The following is a 19,892-nucleotide window of genomic DNA, read 5'->3' as shown; positions in this document are numbered from 1 at the left end:
CATGGCTGGAGTTTTCACTGGAAGTGGTGGAACAGATGCATAGATTCTAAAGAGAATGCACAGATGAACAGATACACAGATTCTAAGACTGAGAATTAAGCTCTGGCTTATGAACTTGTTCCTAATTTTAAAAAATTACACGCTTTGACCTATGTTATGCGTAAGTAGTTAAAAAAATGGTATAATTCAAACACTCACTTTCACCCTTATAATCTTCCTTTTTAAAAAAGGGTAAGACTTGATTTCATTCTTTTTTATGGCTGAGTAGTATTCCATGGTGTTTGTGTGTGTGTGTGTGTGCATTTACATTTTCTTTATCCAATCGTCTATTGATGGACACTTACGTTGATTCAATATATTTGCTATTGTGAATAGTGCTGCAATAAACATAAGAGTGAAGTTATCTTTTTAACACAATGATTTTTTTTCCTTTGGGTAGATACCCATTAGTGGGATTTCTGGATCACATGGTAGTTCTATTTTTAGTTCTTTGTTATGCTAATAGCCCAGACTTCACCGTTCTGCAATATATCTGTGTCACAAAACTGCACTTGTATCCCTCAAATGTACACAAATTTTAAAAAGTGAGACTAATACATATCCTCCAGCATGTAGTAAAGAGGCACCAAGTTTGGTCTCTCATTCCTCTTGCATAATCTACTCCTCATTTAATGGGCTGGAACCCTTCAGGAACTCCCTGATTTGCCTCTTCCTGGTGATCCTGGTATATGCCATCTCCCTGGTTTCCATCCTGTCTCCTAGGCTTGACTGAGGAGGTAGGTAGCTCAGGGGAGCCAGGAAGCCAACCCTGCCCCTTACCTCCAGGTCCATTTCATTTCCATAGTATTCCACACAGAACTAAAAGTATTCGTACTATTTTGTTTTTTTCTCTATGGAGAAAACTGAAAGCACTTTGGCTTTAAACCCTCAGCAAGAGTATTGCCAATGAGCACAGCCTCAGGGCTACTAGATTTCCTAGCAGGAGAGGACCTATTGGGAAAGCCCCTCCTCTCTCCAGTGGTCATTTCCACTCACTGACAACCTCCATCCTAGCCCCAATGTTTGAAGTCTCTCCCTGAACTTCAGGCCAGCCTCCTGCTCCTGGGACACACACACAACCCCTTCCTTCCAAGGATGAAATGCTAATTATCAGAGATATTACAGAATAATGTCTTAAGGAGGAAGGAGTTCATTTCCTAACTACCACATAATTTGCAAGGCAACACTCTCTCTAGCAGTCTGGACATCTTATTACTACGCAGATAAAATATGTAATTCCTTTCCTCCAACCAGTTGCGACCCTCATCCTCCTCACCATCCAATTTTAAATTGTACTCTCTGGGCTCACTAGGAATAAGAGAAGTGGCCATTGTGGGGCCATATACTCATTCCAGCTTGCTCTTTAACAAAGAGATGTTTGGCTGTTGCTGCACCATTAAGGAATAGATTAACTTCTTATTTAAAAGTCTGTTCTACCCTCCATTTCTAACTAAGCAGGAGGGGAAGCAATGGATTACTCCTTCCCTTCATAAGTATAGGTAATTGATGACCTGCGAGCACAATAGCAGGTCACATGGTCTGACCAAGGATTTATTTTTTTCTGAATTATGATTCATTTTCATTAAGTCTTACAAAAGAATAAAAATCCAGCTGGATTTAAGCATTTTGTGCAGCATTTAATGAATCACCTTTCCTGAAAAAAAGGAAAATTACGCAAACTCTCCCAGAAAATCCAGCCAGCACAGTCATCATAGCTTTATGATACAGAATCGAGTTAATTATGAAAAACACTCAATTCCTTAAAGAAATCTCTAAAAATCTTGAACATCATGGCCATGTATCCTGGTGAGGCTAAAATTGGTCAAAAGCAGAGTGGAATAACAAATGATAATTTCTGCTAAATAATTCAGGCTATCTGAACTCTGATATTTTACAGACTTTAATGAGTATAATGGGTCCAATTAGAGACTGCTTTCCTTCACCATGCCAGGCTCAATGTGCCCTCTCTTAATTGTGGGCCCTGTTTTTATTTGGATAACTCATCTCTACAAATTTGTCCTGAAATCCCAGTATCTGGCATTAATAGCTACTAACTGTATGTCAAAGTCAGTCACTGAGTAAGTTTTGATGATGATTATCATGAAGAAAAAGAGATTGCACCGGGGCCTGTCAGGGGGTGAGGGGGCTAGGGGAGGGATAGCATTAGGAGAAATACCTAATGTAGATGACAGGTAGGTGGGTGCAGCAAACCACCATGGCACGTGTATACCTATGTAACAAACCTGCACTTTCTGCACATGTATCCCAGAACTTAAAGTATAATAAAAAAAATTTTTTTAAAGAAGAGAGTAGAAAGCAAAGCAAAAAGAGAGAGAGCTTGCAGAACAAAGACTAGATATTTCAATACACTAGTTCGTCTCGGTAAGTCTCATTTGTAAAAGAATGGAATGGGTTTCTCTCACACGTGGCCTTTCTTTCTCCCCGCGCAGGGAAGTGATGCCGACATGGTGGATAAGAACAAGTGCTGCACACTCTGCAACATGTCATTCACTTCAGCGGTGGTGGCCGATTCCCATTATCAAGGCAAAATCCACGCCAAGAGGTTAAAACTCTTGCTAGGAGAGAAGACCCCATTAAAGACCACAGGTACGTGCAGGAACAGTGATCGTGGGGAGACCCTGAAAACCAAGTGCTGGCCTGTCATGCGGATCATGCTCCTCCTTCAGACGCAGTTGCCAGAACCAGAGCCTAATGGTGGACGTCACTCAAAGCCTAAAGGGATGGGTGGCTGACCTCAGCAGACCTGGCTGTCCTAAGACCCCTAAATACCATTTCAGGTGCTCATTCTATCACCCTAGTTCCTTTCGATGAAGTAATGCAGCAGCTTGCAACTGCTGAAGAGCTGTGTGCATTGTCTATCATGCCTACTGTGTATTATATAAGATGTGATATCTATTCTGTTTTCTAGATTCCATTTGCAATTAGTGTGGATCATGCATGCTGTGTCATGTGTAATAGAGAGGTCCCCTACCAATGTCTATAATGCAGGACATCATCGTTTTTTTTACCTTGGCAGGGGAGAGTGGGAGGAAAAGAAAGGAAAACTGTAATCTTTAAAACTACTTTAGTGTGCCAAGAACTGATTTATTTTTTTTTTTTCTGAGATGACATTCTCATCATCTTTGCAGGGGATCCTGTGATTCATCTTGCAGGAGATCCTGTGATTCAAGCCTATTAACTTTCACAAGTAAAACCTTAAATATTGATAACCGATGATTTGACCTTCTAATTGCTTAGCTAAAATAAATTCTTCAGAGGTCTATCACATCATGAAACTAAAACACTGTTATAATTTAATCAAGATAAACTATTTGGACAAGATTTATGTTGTGGCAGAAATGTGACCAGACAGGTTAGAATCCAGAGAAGTTGGGGGCATATTTCATGGTGCCTACTCTTTCCATGCGATTAAAATTTAGCAGTACATTTTATCTGCTGTCTAATGAATCATGCATAAACTGTAGGTGTAATTATTTTGTAAATGCCATTTTGCAAACTGGAGAGAGCCTAAAACAATGCTTTGCTTTTATCCTTACCACTGTTTTTCTTAAGAAAAAATGTATTCTTTTACCTAGAGAATCACAAGGAATCATTTTACTGTATTTTTCTATTTAGTTTAACTAAACAACATTGTTTTTATAAAGGTGGCTGTGACATTCAGGCATAGGATGAGGCTGCAAAACACATGAAATCTGGAGACAAGCTCAGTATGTTTGGGGGCACAGGTTGTGTTTCAGCCTTTGACAAGCAGCCAGTCAATTGAAACTCCTGATTCTTGCTCCCTTAAATGTTGCATATTCACCTTGTAACCTACTCCCCATCAAATCTCTTAAAATAGACACCTCAAAAAAACAGTCACTGGAAAATTTTTACCTGTTTTCCATGAATTAATAACCAGTCCATTTGTTCTCTCTGCTGAAGCAGAATATTACTGTTAAATTAAATTTTGGAGGTAATGATGGAAGAGGAGAAGGTGTGTGTTTGCTTATCACATCAATTAGCAAATGGGAGAGTTATTCTTTCTGCAAAAAAAAAAAAAAAAAAAAATTGCCACATGGCAAAACCAGTTCTTTGTGAATTTAAATACAGCTTCAAGACAACCAAGCATCCAATTGTTTTCCTGAATTCAAACACCCTCAGATCTGGGAAATAGAACTCGAGTGTAATTTGTTAGCCGTCATCAATATATTCCAAAGGAAAAGGAAAAAGCGAAGTACAGCCTTTACTTAATGGCTTAGTCTTGGCTGTTCATGGGACTAGCTCAGCCTTCCCTGTTGCAGAAACCAGGTTGCTGGATAGGCAAGAAGGGAACGAATAGGGTGTGGTGCACCGAAAGCTATGGCTCAGGTTGGGCCTGCCTTGCGCCAGCTCCCCCTTCACACCCAGCTTATACCCCCTTCTGCAGCGTGCCCTCCCATCCATTCCCCTCTGCCGCTGCTTTGAGCAGAAAGGATCTTGGAAAGTGGCAGCACCAGACAGATCAGAGGGCCTAGGAAGCTAAACTGGCTCCTGGCTTGGGTTGGTGTCAACCCAGCTGTTGGCAGGGAGCAGAGAAAGCAAGGCCTCCTACTAGAGGGAGCAAGTAGTCAGACATGAGGCAGATTGGTTAATAGGAGAAAAGACATGCAAATGTATGCAATGTGTGTACACGAGTGCCTTCAGAATGAAGACCCGAATGCAGTAGAAATTGGTCATTTTTATGGTTACTTCAACAAAGTAAGGGCAACCTTGTAGAAATATGATTGCACAAAAAGGGAACGATCCAATGCTATTGGACAGAGTGGGGACACCCAGCAAAGCCTGTCTGTCTAGATTCTTCTTGGCCTCTCTGAGCAGCACTCCTTCCTTCTGGGTGTGGAGCAGGACCCTCTCTGGAAAGGGGGTCTCATGTCCTACTCTCCAGCAAGGTCAATCAGATAATTTCTTTATGGTCAGTTTTTACACAGAAAGGGGAGGGGAATGAGGGGAAGTTAGATCAATAGTTTTTAGGTTTTATGGCTGGCTTTGGGGAAAAGGGGGTTCTGGTTTCTAAGATCTGCCTTGGAGAAGCAGGTTTCCAGGCTATCCTTGGGGGAGAATGGGACTGGGAGACAGGAGGGTAGGAGAATGTCAGAGAAAAACTTCACTTCTGAGGCTGCTGCTCAGGTCTTCATTTTGAGATATTGTTTTGAGTCCCAACAGCAGAAGTAGGCATTGTGGGGGTGTCCCAGTTTAAGGGTTGAAGGCCTGATAGGAGGATGGTACCAGCATCGGAGGCTCTGGGCCCAGGGAGCATGCAGATGAACCAGCAGTGTGCTGGTGTTGGGAAAGCCTGGCAGATGGTAGCAAGGCCTGCTGCAGTCCTGGGTTCTAGGAAAGGATAGGCTGAGAAGACCATGGCAGGACACCACCATTTAATACAAGCATGCTGGGCTGGAGACCAAGCGTAGAAAACAAAACAGGAACCTGAATTCTAGCCTTAGAGTATAAGGTGGAGGCTTGGTCTCAAGTTACTGCAAGTACAGGAGAAAGACCAGGAGGCACTGGAAAAGAAAACCCACACTATGGCCTCCTGAATTATCAAGTACAGCTCCCTGAATGGAGTCTGGATGGCCATCCTCCCTTACTGCCTGCAGCCACACCCAGCAGCACCTTCTCCAGGGCTTCACCTTCCACGTGGTGGCTGCCTTGTGCTCCTCTAGGAACCGCTCTGCCTAATTAACCAAGCTGGCTTGAAATTGCTTCTATAATAAAAACAAAAGGAAAAAAAAAGGAACACAGAAAATCCAGTCAACTGAATCAAGATGTAAGAGAAACAATTCTGCTCAGGTATGCTGCCCCCACCCCCGTGAATAACAGGCTCTTGAACTGGGGTGATTTCTGTGTTGGAATAATTGAACCACAACTCATTGCTTCTGCCAGCTACTTCATCTGATGAGGGTGAGCAGTTGGGATCTGTGAATCACTACCTTTCCACCCCCTCCAGCTGCACTTTGATCAAGCATCTTCTGGGTCTCCTGCAGAATGAGTTGCAACTTGAGTCGCCTTCTCCAGATGGGTGCATGTTTACTAGAATTTCTGAAATGCTTGGCAGAGCCGCTGGAATAACACTCATTCATTTACATATTGTCTGTGGCTGCTTTTATGCTGCAATGGCAGAAGTGAGTTGTTATAACAGGGATGATCCAGGTCACAAAGCCTAAAATATTTGCTATGTGGTTCTTTACATACAAAGTTTGACTCTTGATCTAGAGACTGGATGATTTTGAGGAACATGCATCAAGGAGGCAAAGGGTTTTTTATACAGAAACTCACAACAGGTGCTAGGGTGAGTGTCTGTATAAAATGAAAGCAGTCTTCCAGGCTGTGCACCAGTCAGGAGCTGGGGAGGTGCCTGGGATAGAGATTGATGAAAAGGATGTGACTGAGAGCAGGCTCATACCTGTAATTCCAACACTCTGGGAGGCTGAGGCTGGAGGATTGCTTGAGCCCAGGAATTTGATACCAGCCTGGGCAATGTAGTGAGACCCTTTCCCTACAAAAAAATAAAAATTAGCCAGGCATGATGGCACATGCCTATAGTCCAAGCTCCTTGGGAGGCTGAGGTGGGAGGATCGATTCAGCCTGGGAGGTTGATGCTGCAGTGAGCTGAGGTTGCACCACTGCACCCCAGCCTGGGTGACAGAGTGAAATCCTGTCTTAGGGAAAACAAGAAAAAAGACCCCAGTCATTGGGTTTAGGGCACACTTTAATCCAATATGATCTCATTTTAGCTTAACTAGTTACAGTTGCAAAAAACCTATTTCCAAAAACATTGACATTCTGAGCTTCTAGGGGGACATAAATTTGAGGGGACACTAACCTGGTATATGAGCAAACTCCAGTTAACTGCTGGCAACTGGCAAAGATCATAGGCCCTGATTCAGTGCCTGCCAGCTGGTGATTCTCCTCCCCCAACCTCTTTTTTTTAATGATAAATCCATATCAGCAAGATCTCATTCAAAATCCTGAAGAAAACATCATTTAACTGTTCTCTTTAGAAACTTACTTTTGGAGAAAATATGAATGAGAGGAAATCTGACGTATGGAAAAAAATCCTTAAACTATAGTTATTCTCCATTTTCCACCATTCATCAAAGTGATTTTTAAGATTATGCATAATTGGAATGGTTAGGTTCTATCCAGCATTAATAAGAACATTCATCTGTGTCTATAGCAGAGACTTTGCTTATCAGACACCCATTTGCTTTTTATCTGCCCCAGACTTGCAATTGATTGTGTGTTAAGACCTGGCTACAAGATGGAAGAGAGCCATTCAACTGCATTAGACTTTGCACGAACAAGAAATAAGCCTTTATTGTGATACTTTGCAGTTGTCTGGTATTACAGGAGAGTCTAATCTATCCTGGTGGCTACATTATCCCTTAAAGTTATTGTTTCAGTTATAAGCTTTTATGAACACATCTATCATTCACAGTAAAAATGGATATGAGTGCAATCTTTCATATAATTCCCAGACATCATTAGTTTGACAGGTAATGACATCAAATTTAGCAATAACCTTTCTTTCATTTTTGACCCTTCAGAGTTTGAAGTGGCCCTAGGGTTATGTGTGTCTTCAGTAACAAGGCTGGATGGACAGAGAACCATTCTGAGGTGTGCTCTGCAGGGACCACAGTTATTACCGCCTCTGTTCATGACTGTACCTCTGGGCACATAGTAGGTATTTAATTAATACTTGTTCGATGTGTAAAAATTGGAAGCATACATTAGAATAATAATAGGCAGTTAGGTGTCTATAGTTTTATTTTCAAATTTAGTTACCTTGGTTATTTAAATTTTAGTCAAGTATGATGGTAAAAAACAGTGGTTTTCCAATTTAACAGGAATGTATCGTCCCTGTCCACTTGCTTGATCTTACAAAACTCCTTTCTTTGTAAAATAGGTGATATACCAAATACCAGAGGCCACAAACAGAGGCTGTGAAGTCAGACCCAGTTTTAAATTCTGCTTATATCCATGGGAACATTCACAGGTGGTTTTAACTGTTCAGCCCTCAATTTGTTAAAGGTAAAGTGACAGAAACACATTACAGAATTACTATAGTAAGGCAGAAGATATAAGTAAAATACTTACTATAGTGTCTGCCACACAATTCAGTGTGGAATGGATATATTATTGTATGTAAATACATGCAAGTGTAAGCATACACACAACTGATTCTCATTGTTTGAGGATTCTGTATTTATGAATCCACTATGATTTATTTGTAACTCCAAATTAATTCTCCTGGCACTTTTGGGGTTATTCCCAGACATGTGTGGAATTGTGAAAAATGTGAGTCATGCCAAGTGCACATTCCCAGCTGAGGTTGAACACGGTGACATTCTGCCTTCTTGTTTCAGCTCTCATTCTGTAAACAAGTCTCTCTCTCTCTCTTTTTTTTTTTTGCAGTCTATTTAGTGTCACGTGTTTTGCACATTTTGTGTCTTTTGTTGGTGACTTTGCCATTTAAAATGGCCCCCAAGAGCAGTGCTGAAGTGCTATCTAATATTCCTAAGTACAATAAGGCTGTGATGAACCTTACTGAGAAAATAAGCTTTGCTCTGACATGAGTTACAGTGCCATTGGTGGTGAGTTTAAAGTTAATGAATCAAACATTTATATTAAATCAGACACATTTAAGCAGAAACACACATACATCAAGGTTGTATATTGATTGATCAAAACCTTGTAACCACAAGTTCCTAGGAACCTAACCCTGAATTTCTCCTAGGAGCAAATATTCAGTATTTGCTATTTCAGTGTTCCTGGTAACTTTGTAAAACATAACTATCATGAATAACAAGAATGGACTATATTCATAGCAAAAGTACTTTGTATTCATTGCATTTATATAAAAAAATTTCAAAAATCTGTTTATTTCTCAACAATTAAATAAGAATATGTAATATTTAAAAGATTATGGGTGTGGTAAAACTATATATAGTCGAATAGACTGAATCTAGCTTAATAATGAAATCAGTAATCATAACTGATAATTGTAATTGTAAAGATATTATACAGATACAACACATGCATTGTTTGACCTAATCTTCATAAAAAGCATGACATTTACAGTATTATTGTATCCAATTTACTGAGGAGGAAACTGAGACCCTGCAGGCTGAGTAACTTGCCTGATGTTACATTGTAAGATACAGAATTGTAAGTCAAACCTACCTTTTTTCATTTCTAGCAATACATAATGTTTTATAAAGTGATTTACTGGTATTTGCTGGTCTACTGAATAGAACATTTCAAAATCCAAGGCTCTCACTAAGTGGATTGGTAGCAACAAAGACAGATATTTATACACTTTAAATCAAGTATTTCTTATTTGCAGGAACAGTAAACAATGTAAGAAAAGCAACAGATAAGCAATGATCTCATTCATTGCATGTATTGTAAGTGTGTTTATTGTATATTCCTCTTCTAAAATCTTATTGGTTCTCTTCTTTTTTTCCTTATTTCCTGTTGAAAATTAGAGAGACAGAGCTTCAGAACTTTTACATAAATTTCCATGCCAGACACAGAATTGCTTATTTAAGTTCTCTGTTGAATAAGTAAAGATCAGGGTAGTCTATATCTGCTTGAAAGTTACATAAATTCAAATTTTGAATAATACATGCACTCTAGGTTCAATCAGCACCTCATATTTGCATATAAGATTTCATACACCATAGCAGTTATTTCATCTGAATCAGGTTATTTGGTTTGTGTGGCATAATCTGTCTAGATGCTTGCTTTAATAGATGCAAACAATAGTTTGTCAAACAAGCAGATCTTAATAGTGGTGCATCTTCTTTTAAATTAGGAAAGCTGGCATGTTCTGAGGCATCATCTCTAGATCAGTGCATTTGTTCCAGTTGATGTTTTGGCTTTTCTAAGCTTATAAATGTAAGTAATAGATTCACAGAATTGCAGAGCTGGAAGGGGCTTAGTGATCGTTATTTTAGCCATCTCAGATACCTTGTGAGAAAACTGAAGCCCAGAGGGGTGAAACCATTTACCCAAGGTGATACAAGTGGCTGACAGCAAAGACACTTCTCTTGCAGTAATGCTTCCCTGGTGTCACTGGCGGGAGAAACCATGCCTGTTAGTCCATGCCTATCCTACAGCGAGTAGGATTTAAATCCATTAGCAATGTGAGGTAAGCTGAATTCTTTTGGCCATAATTTTTCTGCGCTGGGTCATAGCAAGCTTGGGGCAATGATTAGATTAAGACTGCTGTGGTTTTTGTTTTATAGTTGATGACTAATGAAACAAAAGATCAGTGATTGGATAAAACTAAAGATTTTAACAAGGAGCCTACTGCCTAGGTGATTTTCACAATCCTTTTCAATACCATAAACTCGATTTTCTCTTTTGAGTGATCACATAGTGGTATAAGACAGTTGATGATCTCAGCATCTTTTATGATGTGGTTATACCTTTGTTTCAGAAAATATTCTTTGACATACTTCTATAAAGGAAAATAGTAGAACAATAAAATAATCAATTTCCTGTGCATACTCTGAAACTGTCAACAGGAGACATGGTCAGGACTTGAAATCCATACGCAAAACACATTACTATTCAAAAAAAAAAAAACTACAAGCAAAAGATTTTCTGGCAACAACTCCTGAATCATCTATTAAAGATAAGAACCCTAAAAGTGTCTAGTCTATGAAATTGAGAAGACACTCATAAAGTAAGCATCACACCTGAAATAATGGGTAGTAAATGTCCCAAACTATATTCCCATTCTTTGAAATATCTATACATTTTAAATATCAGCCTCAAAATTCTCACTTAATGCTCAGATTGGTTTCTTTAAGAATCAGATGCAATAGGTGCAAATTACTGCATGGCATTTGAGTGCGATTAACATAACATTTTAAAATATTTTCTAAATTCATGTAAATTACTTCTGTTCTCTGACCCTGAAGGTTGGTGAGAAGACCGGCCCCAGCCATTCACTGGGGTATCCTCCCTCTCCCTCTTTAGTGCCACTCAGAGGGCTCAGAGAAGTCTCCACCTGTGGACTCTGGCTACTTGATGATCTCACCCAGGATGCTCTTGTGTTCTCAGCCTCCACAAGCTGGAGGTCCAGCCCTGGGGCTCCCTCAGAAGTGTATTTTAATCATCTGTTTTCTTCATGGGCCAAGTCTCCTCCGTTTCAACCTAGACCATGGAAAAGAAGACCAAGGCCCCATGGGAGGCATTCCTAGGGAGGTCCCACCACGTTGGACACACTGTTTTTAAGCTGCTCCGGTCTCTATCAACAGTTACAACTCCCTTTTTTCCTAGTCCCCAAGAAGCCAATTACTTTCTTGACACCAGGCATACTCCTCTTTGACATTCAGATCCCTTTGCCTCTCAGACAACTCAACACAAATCCATTTGCTCATCCTCTCCCAGAGGTGGGGAAAACCAGACTTCAGAGCCTAGCTACGTTTTTGGAATGGAATGCAAAAATTCCTCTCATTTTAATGAAGTGAGCCTATAAGAAAATAATTTCTAATTTCTCGATAGGTTACTCTGCTATGTAAATTGTCACATGACACAGACACCTAGCATGTTCACTTACTGAAAACAGAAATATGAAATTTAATATATTTTCCTCACTTTACCAGCCTTCAGAGAAGTTGTTTCTCTTGTGTAGGATTTCCTGCTAAGTGATTTTCTTCTATTGTTTGTTGAGCACTCAGTAGTTTATGGCTCTAATCATAAATCCACCTAAGGTTTGTAAGCGTATTTTGGCCATCTTGAGGTACCATGAATTGCAAATGGGAGATTAAAGGGGCCCAACAAAGTTTATTTTATTTTATTTTGTTTTTATTTTTATTTTTATTTTTGAAATGGAGTCTTGCCCTGTCACCCAGGCTGGAGTGCAGTGGTGCCATCTCAGTTCTCTGCAACCTCTGCTTCCTGGGTTCAAGCAATTCTCCTGCCTCAGCCTCCCGAGCAGCTGGGATTACAGGTGCATGCCAATACACTCAGCTAATTTTTGTATTTTTAGTAGAGATGGGATTTCACCATGTTGGTCAGGCTGGTCTTGAACTCCTGACCTTGTGATCCACCTGTCTGGGCCTCTCAAAGTGCTGGGATTACAGGCATGAGCCACCGCCCCCCGGCCTATTTTATTTTATTAAATTTGTTGTGGTGGTGGTGGTGTTGCTCAGTTGCATTGAAGGACTAAGCAACGAAGTTTTTGCAACTCTTTTTGGAGGCAGCAATTTGTCTTGGTCGTGGTACTGGCTGAAGAGATGATCTGGGCATTCTGAGTGCAATCCTCAAGACTTAGAAATCAGTAAGTCTATGGAAGCTAAGGGTCCTCAGTCATCTGAAGGAAGGATTGCTGCTCTCTTGCCACTTGTTGAGATCACTTAACTGAGAAGCAGGAGATGGGTTGAAGGCCTACCCGTGAATTCTTGCTGTGATTATTTCCTGATTAGTGGAAACTGCTAATCATTAGCATCTTCATTTTGCATTTCACTCTACAGAGCAGATGAAATCTTAATGCCTAGCCTTTCATTTTCAGTTAGCAAAACTAATATATCAAGAATGCTGATGAGAAGGTGAGGGAAGGATTCACTGTAGTATATGTGGTAAATGAACATTTAGTCCATCCTTTTTGACACAAAGGGAGGTTTTATTTGTAGTCAAAGTAAGTCAGAGAGAAAGAGGTCCATACAATTGATGAAACCTGATGATTTAATATTCAAAAATTGTGCTTTAAAAAAAATATTTCATCCAGAGTGTAGGGTATAGAATGACTTCTACCTAGAAGTTCATGAATCTTGAATCACCAACATGTTTTCTGTTTCCAATAAGATTCTATTTAACTCTTTCTCATTGGCTGGTATGCTTTACCCAATATCTCTCCCTCCCCCATCAGGTATTAATAATCCTTAATTCTACCAACCTCCCAGAACCGCCCTCCTCAGGACAGTCAGCATGCCTTCACATCAGGGATCAGCTCCCTTAAGCTCCCTCTCTTCTGTGTTTCAAAACTGTTTTTCAGCAGCTTTGGGAAACAGCTGGCCATCAGCCCAAATTCTGTCACCTTCTATGTGTCTCAAGTGTCATTAAGTTGTACTTCAGTGCCCCGTCTTCTGGCTAAGTAATTCCACATCCTTTATGCTGCATCATATACTTTTCTTCCTCATATCATCTCTCTGCCTCTTATATATACTTTCTATTATTCTGTAAAACATCGTAGATAGCTTTGAAGGAATCTCTGACTGCTGGAGTGTCAGCAAACTTACGACCAGCTACAGGAACATGCCACCACCACTGCACTAACTTTTCTGACTCACTCTTACCAACTGCTTTTCTCGCCTCATGTTCTTCACAGCCCAGCAATGTGGGATTGAGGAAAGAACACAGGGCAGCAGTTAGGGGATCTGGGTTCTAGTCTTAGTTTTCTCTGTGGTCAAGATGCCTGCAAAGTAACTTTTGTCAAACAGACACTTTCAATCCTCACAACAAGGTTGTGAAATTGAACCACTGGCCCCATTTTATTTTAGGAAACATTCTCACTAGGTAAAATAACCCACCAGAGTTGTGATTTGAATCTAGTTTTGGTTTTATTTCAAAATGATATTTCATGATATTATTTTCTTTGTACCTGTTGCTCTTATGATTTTTAAAAATTGTTATTACTTTTTTTTTAATTTGTAGAGACAGGGACTCACTCTGTTGCCCAAGCTGGAATGCAGTGGCGCAACCACGGCTCACTGCAGCTTCCTGGGGTCAAAGGAATCTCTCACCTCAGACTCCCGAGTAGCAGGGACTACAGACGTGCATCACTATGCCAGGCTAATTTTTAATTTTTTTTCATTGAGACTGGGGTCTCACTCTATTACCCAGGTTGGAGTACAGTGGAGTGATCATAGCTCACTCAAGCTTTGAATTCCTGGGCTCAAGATTTCCTCCTACCTCAGCCTCCCAATTAGCTGGGGGTGCAGTCTCACTATGTTGTCCAGGCTGGTCTTGAACTCCTGGTTTCAAGCAGTCTTCCCACCTCAGCCTCCCAAAGTGCTGGGATTACAGGTGTGAGCCATCGTGCCTCGCCTGTGATTTTTTTTTTAAGTACATAGACTTCTGTAGAATTAATACATCTTAATAAAATAGTCCTGTAAAATTAGTTCAAAATATGTCTATTTCAGACTTTAAGCTCCTTGAGGTCATGGATGGCTCTCTATACCTAAGGCAGGGCACAGTGCCAGAACATAGTTGAATGAATGAAACATGACTATATGAATATTTGGTATGGCTGAGGTGCAAGTGAAGCCCATCCCTACTCTGTTGCTCCAGTCTGAGGGTTCCCAGTCCTGTCTGCCCATTGGAGGTACCTGCAAAGCTTTAACATCTATCGTGGCTGGGCCCCACCCCAAGCCATTCTGAGCTCATGGCCTAAGTGGGTCTGGAGTCTTTGAGTGTCTAAACATCCCCAAGGTGATTCTGACAGGAACCTAATCCAGTGCTTTCCTAATTTAATTTGCATATGAGTCACTCAAGCCTCTTGCAAAATGCAGATTCTTATCCTGTGGTCCAGGTTGGGGCCTGAGATGGGCTTCTTTAATCAGCTACCTAGTGCTTTGAATGGTCTTGGTGGGTGGTGCACACTTGGAGCAGCAGGTTTTAAAGCAGCTACATCCTCACTGGCTGTTAATGATACACTTGTCCTAAAAAAAATCCCTCAAAATAAATCATTCATATTTTGTCTCATGTGCTCCCTTCCATCTGTGTCTGCATGGCAATAATGAAGTATGCAATTTTTGACCAAGCCATAGTTAAATTAATAATTGTGGGTGACACAGCAGAATAATTCAGGCTCTAAGTAGGCTTCTGCTCCCCTAGGGACTGAATTTGCTTAAGGATTTTCCAACTTTTGTCTGCAAGTCTTATGTACCCTAAAACCGACTTCCTCCTTTGCAGTGCTCCTTTGTTCATCAGCCTCATTGCTCAATTGGAGAAGCAGTGGTGTAGGGGTGTGGTCTTCAAGCCCTCAGGGACTAGGGTACCTTCTTGCTTTTACATTTAATACTCTGAATTCTTTCAATCTTGGTGATGGGAGGGACTTGACATGATGGAGCAGAGTAGCCCCATCTACCTTACATCTGATCTCAAGAATTCTAGAGTTGCTTTTGATTTCATAGACTGACTCAGAACAGTAGTTCCCAAATGGCAGTTGAGATAAAGTGCTTTATTTCTAGATTAAATTCAAAGTGATACATGCAAAATATATGCATAACTAATATTCATCATTTAAATACAAAACGCAGCCAATTTTCATAGCTTGCAAACCATGGGTTATTAAGACCAATGTTATTTTTAGGGATATATGCTTAAGGCAACTCAAAATGGAGGTTCAATAGAGAAACCATGAGGTCCCTTTTTTCAGGGGTGGGGGTGGTAGCTGAAGAGCGGTTATAGACACAGGCATTCCACTCACAGAATGGAACAGCACCAACTTCCGTAAATTCATTCTAAAGTCACAGCTCTATTCTAGCCCAGGACAAAAGGCCACCCTCTTTGCCTCTCTTCCTCTAAACTTAGCCTGCACTTTCTCTCTGCTGTGCCTCTGGCACTGATCACTTTCCTCATCTTTGAATTCTCTATAAATATTCATAAGGATATAAGAAATGATCCAGGAAGCTGGCTCTCTAGTTGAATAGCTAATGCTGCCGGATAAGTAAATCATTCCCCAACCCTGAGCACGGGGTATGGATTAGGTGTCTGGGGAAGACTGGTAGAATTAAAAGAACCAAAGCTGGTTTCAGTTCCCAGGTGTCAGTGCACCAGTCCTGTAGCTCCTATAGGATACTGCCAGTGATCCAGGGGGTGCCTCCAGCTCAGTACTCCAAGAGCGGCACCTGCAGTGGGCATTGGGAGTGCCAGTGGCTCAACCAGTTCCTGTCAGGGAAGCCCACGTTGTCCTTTTGGAACTCCGTGTTAAATGTGGGGTTTGAGGTTTACGACGAAAGGCCATCATGGTTTCTAGCAGTGCCCAGTTAGCAGATCATTGATTCTTGCTAAGCAATGCGTGAAGTCATAACTCTTAGAGTTTCTGAAATTTTACCACAGTCTTAATGTCTCTGTACTCTTCTTTTTCTTTTGCTATTCCCTTAGGTCGAAAGAAATGCCTAATAGGTAAGTTTATTAAATAGCTAGGTCCAAACAACTTAAGTACTTATGTCCTAATAATTTAGTAGCCATCTGATTTTTTTTTTTTTTCTAAGTCGGGATCTCCTCTGGTCCCAGGCTAGAATGCAGTGGCACAAATATGGCTCACTGCAGCCTTGACCTTATGGGATCAAGCAATCCTCCCATCTAAGCCCCTCCCTGTGTAGCTGGGACTACAGGCGCATGCCACCATACCCATCTAATTTTTGTATTTTTTGTAGAGACTGGGTTTTGCCATGTTGCCCAGGATGGTTCCAAACTCCTGGGCTTGAGTGATCCACCCATTTCCGCCTCCTGAAGTTCTGGAATTACAAGCGTGAGCCACTGTGCCTGGTCTGAAATAATTATACCCACAAATTGAAAAAAAATTCATAACATTTTTGTTTCCTTCTTAAATAACTACACTAATGAATGTGTTTGCCTGGTGGGTACTGCATAACTTTAAAACCAAATTGGACCTTGTCACCTGTGTTTCTTGTTTCTCAGTGAATGATTTGATTGACTGGTCATACACAGCAGTATCCAAAAACCCAGTTTCACAGAAATCAAAATAATTAAAAGGAATGTAGCATCTAAGTTGAAACTGTGAGCTACCTTAAGCTAATGGTCCCTGTGGTGTCCAACAGATGTTATGAGGCTTTCCTCAAAATGTTAAAATACCTTACAGATTTCTTATGACTTAGTTCATTGTGTCATCATAGGACAGCTCTGCACAGAGTTTGAGAACTGTGGCCATAACCGGACATTTTAATAATGAACTCAGGGAGTGTAGCACCTTGACTGAGTAGTGTTTGAAGATTTAATACCATGAGTATACTACAGGGAAATAACTGATTTTCAGATCCATCTGGACAGAGTGGATGCTATCATTGATTCCGGCATTCATTGTTATACCTGCAGGATGTCCTCAAGTACAGCAGTTTATGTAAGAGAAGTGATTTCTTCTCTTATGTAAGTTACACTATGGAGAATAAGCTGCTCCCTTCATTCAAGAAGGGTTTATTTAACACCTATTATGTGCCAAGCCCAGTTCTAGGTACCTGGAATCTATCAGTAAACAAAGGATAAAAATCCTTGCCTCATGGACCTTAGATTCTGGCCTCTTGATTTCAAGGCAAAGAATGTGCAATATTACAGCCTTTGGATTCTTTTGCCAAGAAACACAAGAAAGTCATAAAAGGACTTTTATCCCCTCTAAAGTTCTATTTAATGGCGTATTTTCAAAGATTAAAATTCTGCAGAAAACAAGCATACTTACAATATTTAGAACTTATTCAAGTGACTGAAACTAGAGGGAATTATTCTATATTAATGAAACTCAATGGTCTATGAATACTCTCTTAATGAAGACTGACGATATATGAATGCAGTGTGGGTAAAGAAGCAACTTCTGTTAATAGGCTGATTATACTTAGAAGGTTGATGCATAATTGAATTGGACAGTCCCCTTAAGTCATCTTCATTTTCGTTCATTCTCAGGAAATGTGAAATGGCATGTATTTTGAAACATCGGATATATTATAGTGCTTTTTAATTTCCTTTGTGGTATAAAATAAATAGCATGTGGATTTTTCTATCTCATGGTGCTGGGTAGCAGAATTCGCATCCAGACATATCATGTGAGAAGACACATACTTCTTTTTATCTAAACAATTAGAGCCATATTTGGATCTGTGATAACAGTGGGACAACTGCTTTTCTCAGGATCTTTTAGAGAAATCAGGGAAGCTGGTACTTTCACATTATGTTCTGACTGGGCCAGCCTTCCTCCAACTCATTTTACCTCAACTCTACAATAAATTAGTAATAAAGCATTGCAAATAAAATCTTCTGAGATTTAAGACTGGGTTGTGGCACCACAAGTTCCCTAAGCAGTGTTTTTTAGACTTTGTACTAAAACAAGGTAATATTAAATGTGGCCTATATATAAATGGTAAAATAAAAATGTCTTCCATCTACATAGGGGAGTATATATCCATGAGTACAAAGCAGATCACCCATATTCCACAACTCAGAAACACCTATTACTAAGATTTTTATCTATAGCCTTCTAGTCTACATTGTTTTATACATATATATAGTAATAGTAGTAGTTATAGTTATATAAAGTTTTGCAGCTATGTGTATAAGTGATTTTGTTGATATTATACATATAAACCACATCTTTTAGTTTACATCCTGTTCTGAACATGTCCCCAGGTATCTAAATACTTTTCTAAAACATACCTTTTTTTAATTTCTGCATGTCTTTCAGAGTATAGATGACTAAAATTTATTTAATCTATCATCTATTAAGAGTATCTAACTTGTTTCTTTAACCCTGTAAAATAAGTTTAATGAAACTATCAAATATTTAATGTTTAGCTATAATATTTATCAAAACATGAAAATTCCCCCAAAGTTGATATTAAAAGTCACCAGTACTTTTCTTCATGTATTTATCACATGTTCATTGAGCATCTACTATCTACACAAGAGGCCCACGCCTCTGCCAGAGATGCAAAATAAATCTAAGTATGAGGCCTGACTTTGTGGTGGGCACGGAGGTGAGGTGCTTCCCTGAAGAGGAGGCTGGACTGTGTGGTGACAGCACTACAGAATGACACTGACAGCTGCCTCTTAAGCCACTCACTGAATGATCTAATCTAACTTTACTGTTGGTAGCATTTGCAAAAAACAGTGATATTTGCTGAAGAAATACTGCTATCATTAATTTGATTTAGGGTAGGAAAAAAATAAAGGCAGTTTATCATAGGGACTGGAAATCAGAAAAAGTGTTTTTTAGAAAAAATGCACATTTCCAAATAATCGCCACTGAGAGCAGATGTTGAAGCCTAGGAAATGTGTTTTGATTCTAGAATTAATCTGTTTGTTTATTTGGCCTATTGCTCTGTAGGCATTATTGGAAACGAGTTGACATTGAAATATGGGGCTGGTCTTAGAGTCCAGAGATCTGGTCTTTACCACTTCCTCTGCTGCTTATTAATCAAGGGACTCTACACTAGTGGGTTCATCTCGCTGGGTTTCAAGCTGCCTTATTGACCAGACAAAATCTCTGAGTAACTTAAGAAAACACAAGGAACAGACATAATAAACTGCATAATATCACACAACTGGGAAGAATTATTGTTGTGGATAAGAATGGCTTAGGTGAGAGAAACCACATACTTTAAAATGAATAAATTCTGGCTTTATTTCTCTATATCAAAAGCCCCCACATCCCTTGTGAGAATGAATTAAACTTCGCTATCCTAAAGCCTAGAAAGCATTAAGCATGAGAGAAAAGGGAGAGAAAAGAGGAGAAAAGAAGGAAGGAAGAAAATAAAGAGCCAGGGGCTTGGGGAGGGAGCTTGATGGGGGATGTAGAGAGAGAGAGAAAGTGTATGTGTGTGTGTGTGTATGTGTGCATTAAACATGTAGAGATAGAGAGAGAGAGAGAGGAGTGTATGTTGTCAGCTTGAATGGCAGAGAACCCTGTGGCTCCTTGGCAAACTGGAAGGGCCTAGAAGGCAGACAGGCAGGTAGGAATTTATCTCACTGCTGACGGTGTCACCCTCTTCCCCAGCTAATGACGCTCACCTGGTGGTCTGACAGAGCTTTGAGATCTGTCCGTGAATCTTGTCTTCTCGGTTGAAACA

At 40.1% G+C, this 19,892-nt stretch overlaps 1 protein-coding gene across 3 annotated transcripts in view; it reads left to right on the top strand.

Annotated features, from left to right (window-relative positions):
* The window catches only part of ZMAT4 (zinc finger matrin-type 4), a 381,480-nt gene that overhangs the window by 200,994 nt on the left and 160,594 nt on the right, over positions 1 to 19,892 (top strand). For all 3 annotated transcript variants that reach the window (XM_055116502.2, XM_008976943.4, XM_055116501.2), the window contains exon 4: positions 2,490 to 2,646. In XM_055116502.2, the coding sequence (XP_054972477.1) occupies positions 2,490 to 2,646 (157 nt within the window). The remainder of the gene's footprint in view (positions 1 to 2,489; positions 2,647 to 19,892) is intronic.

Source organism: Pan paniscus, chromosome 7, assembly GCF_029289425.2.
Source record: "Pan paniscus chromosome 7, NHGRI_mPanPan1-v2.0_pri, whole genome shotgun sequence".
Lineage (NCBI taxonomy): Eukaryota > Metazoa > Chordata > Mammalia > Primates > Hominidae > Pan > Pan paniscus.
This window is presented reverse-complemented; position numbering and strand designations above follow the sequence as displayed.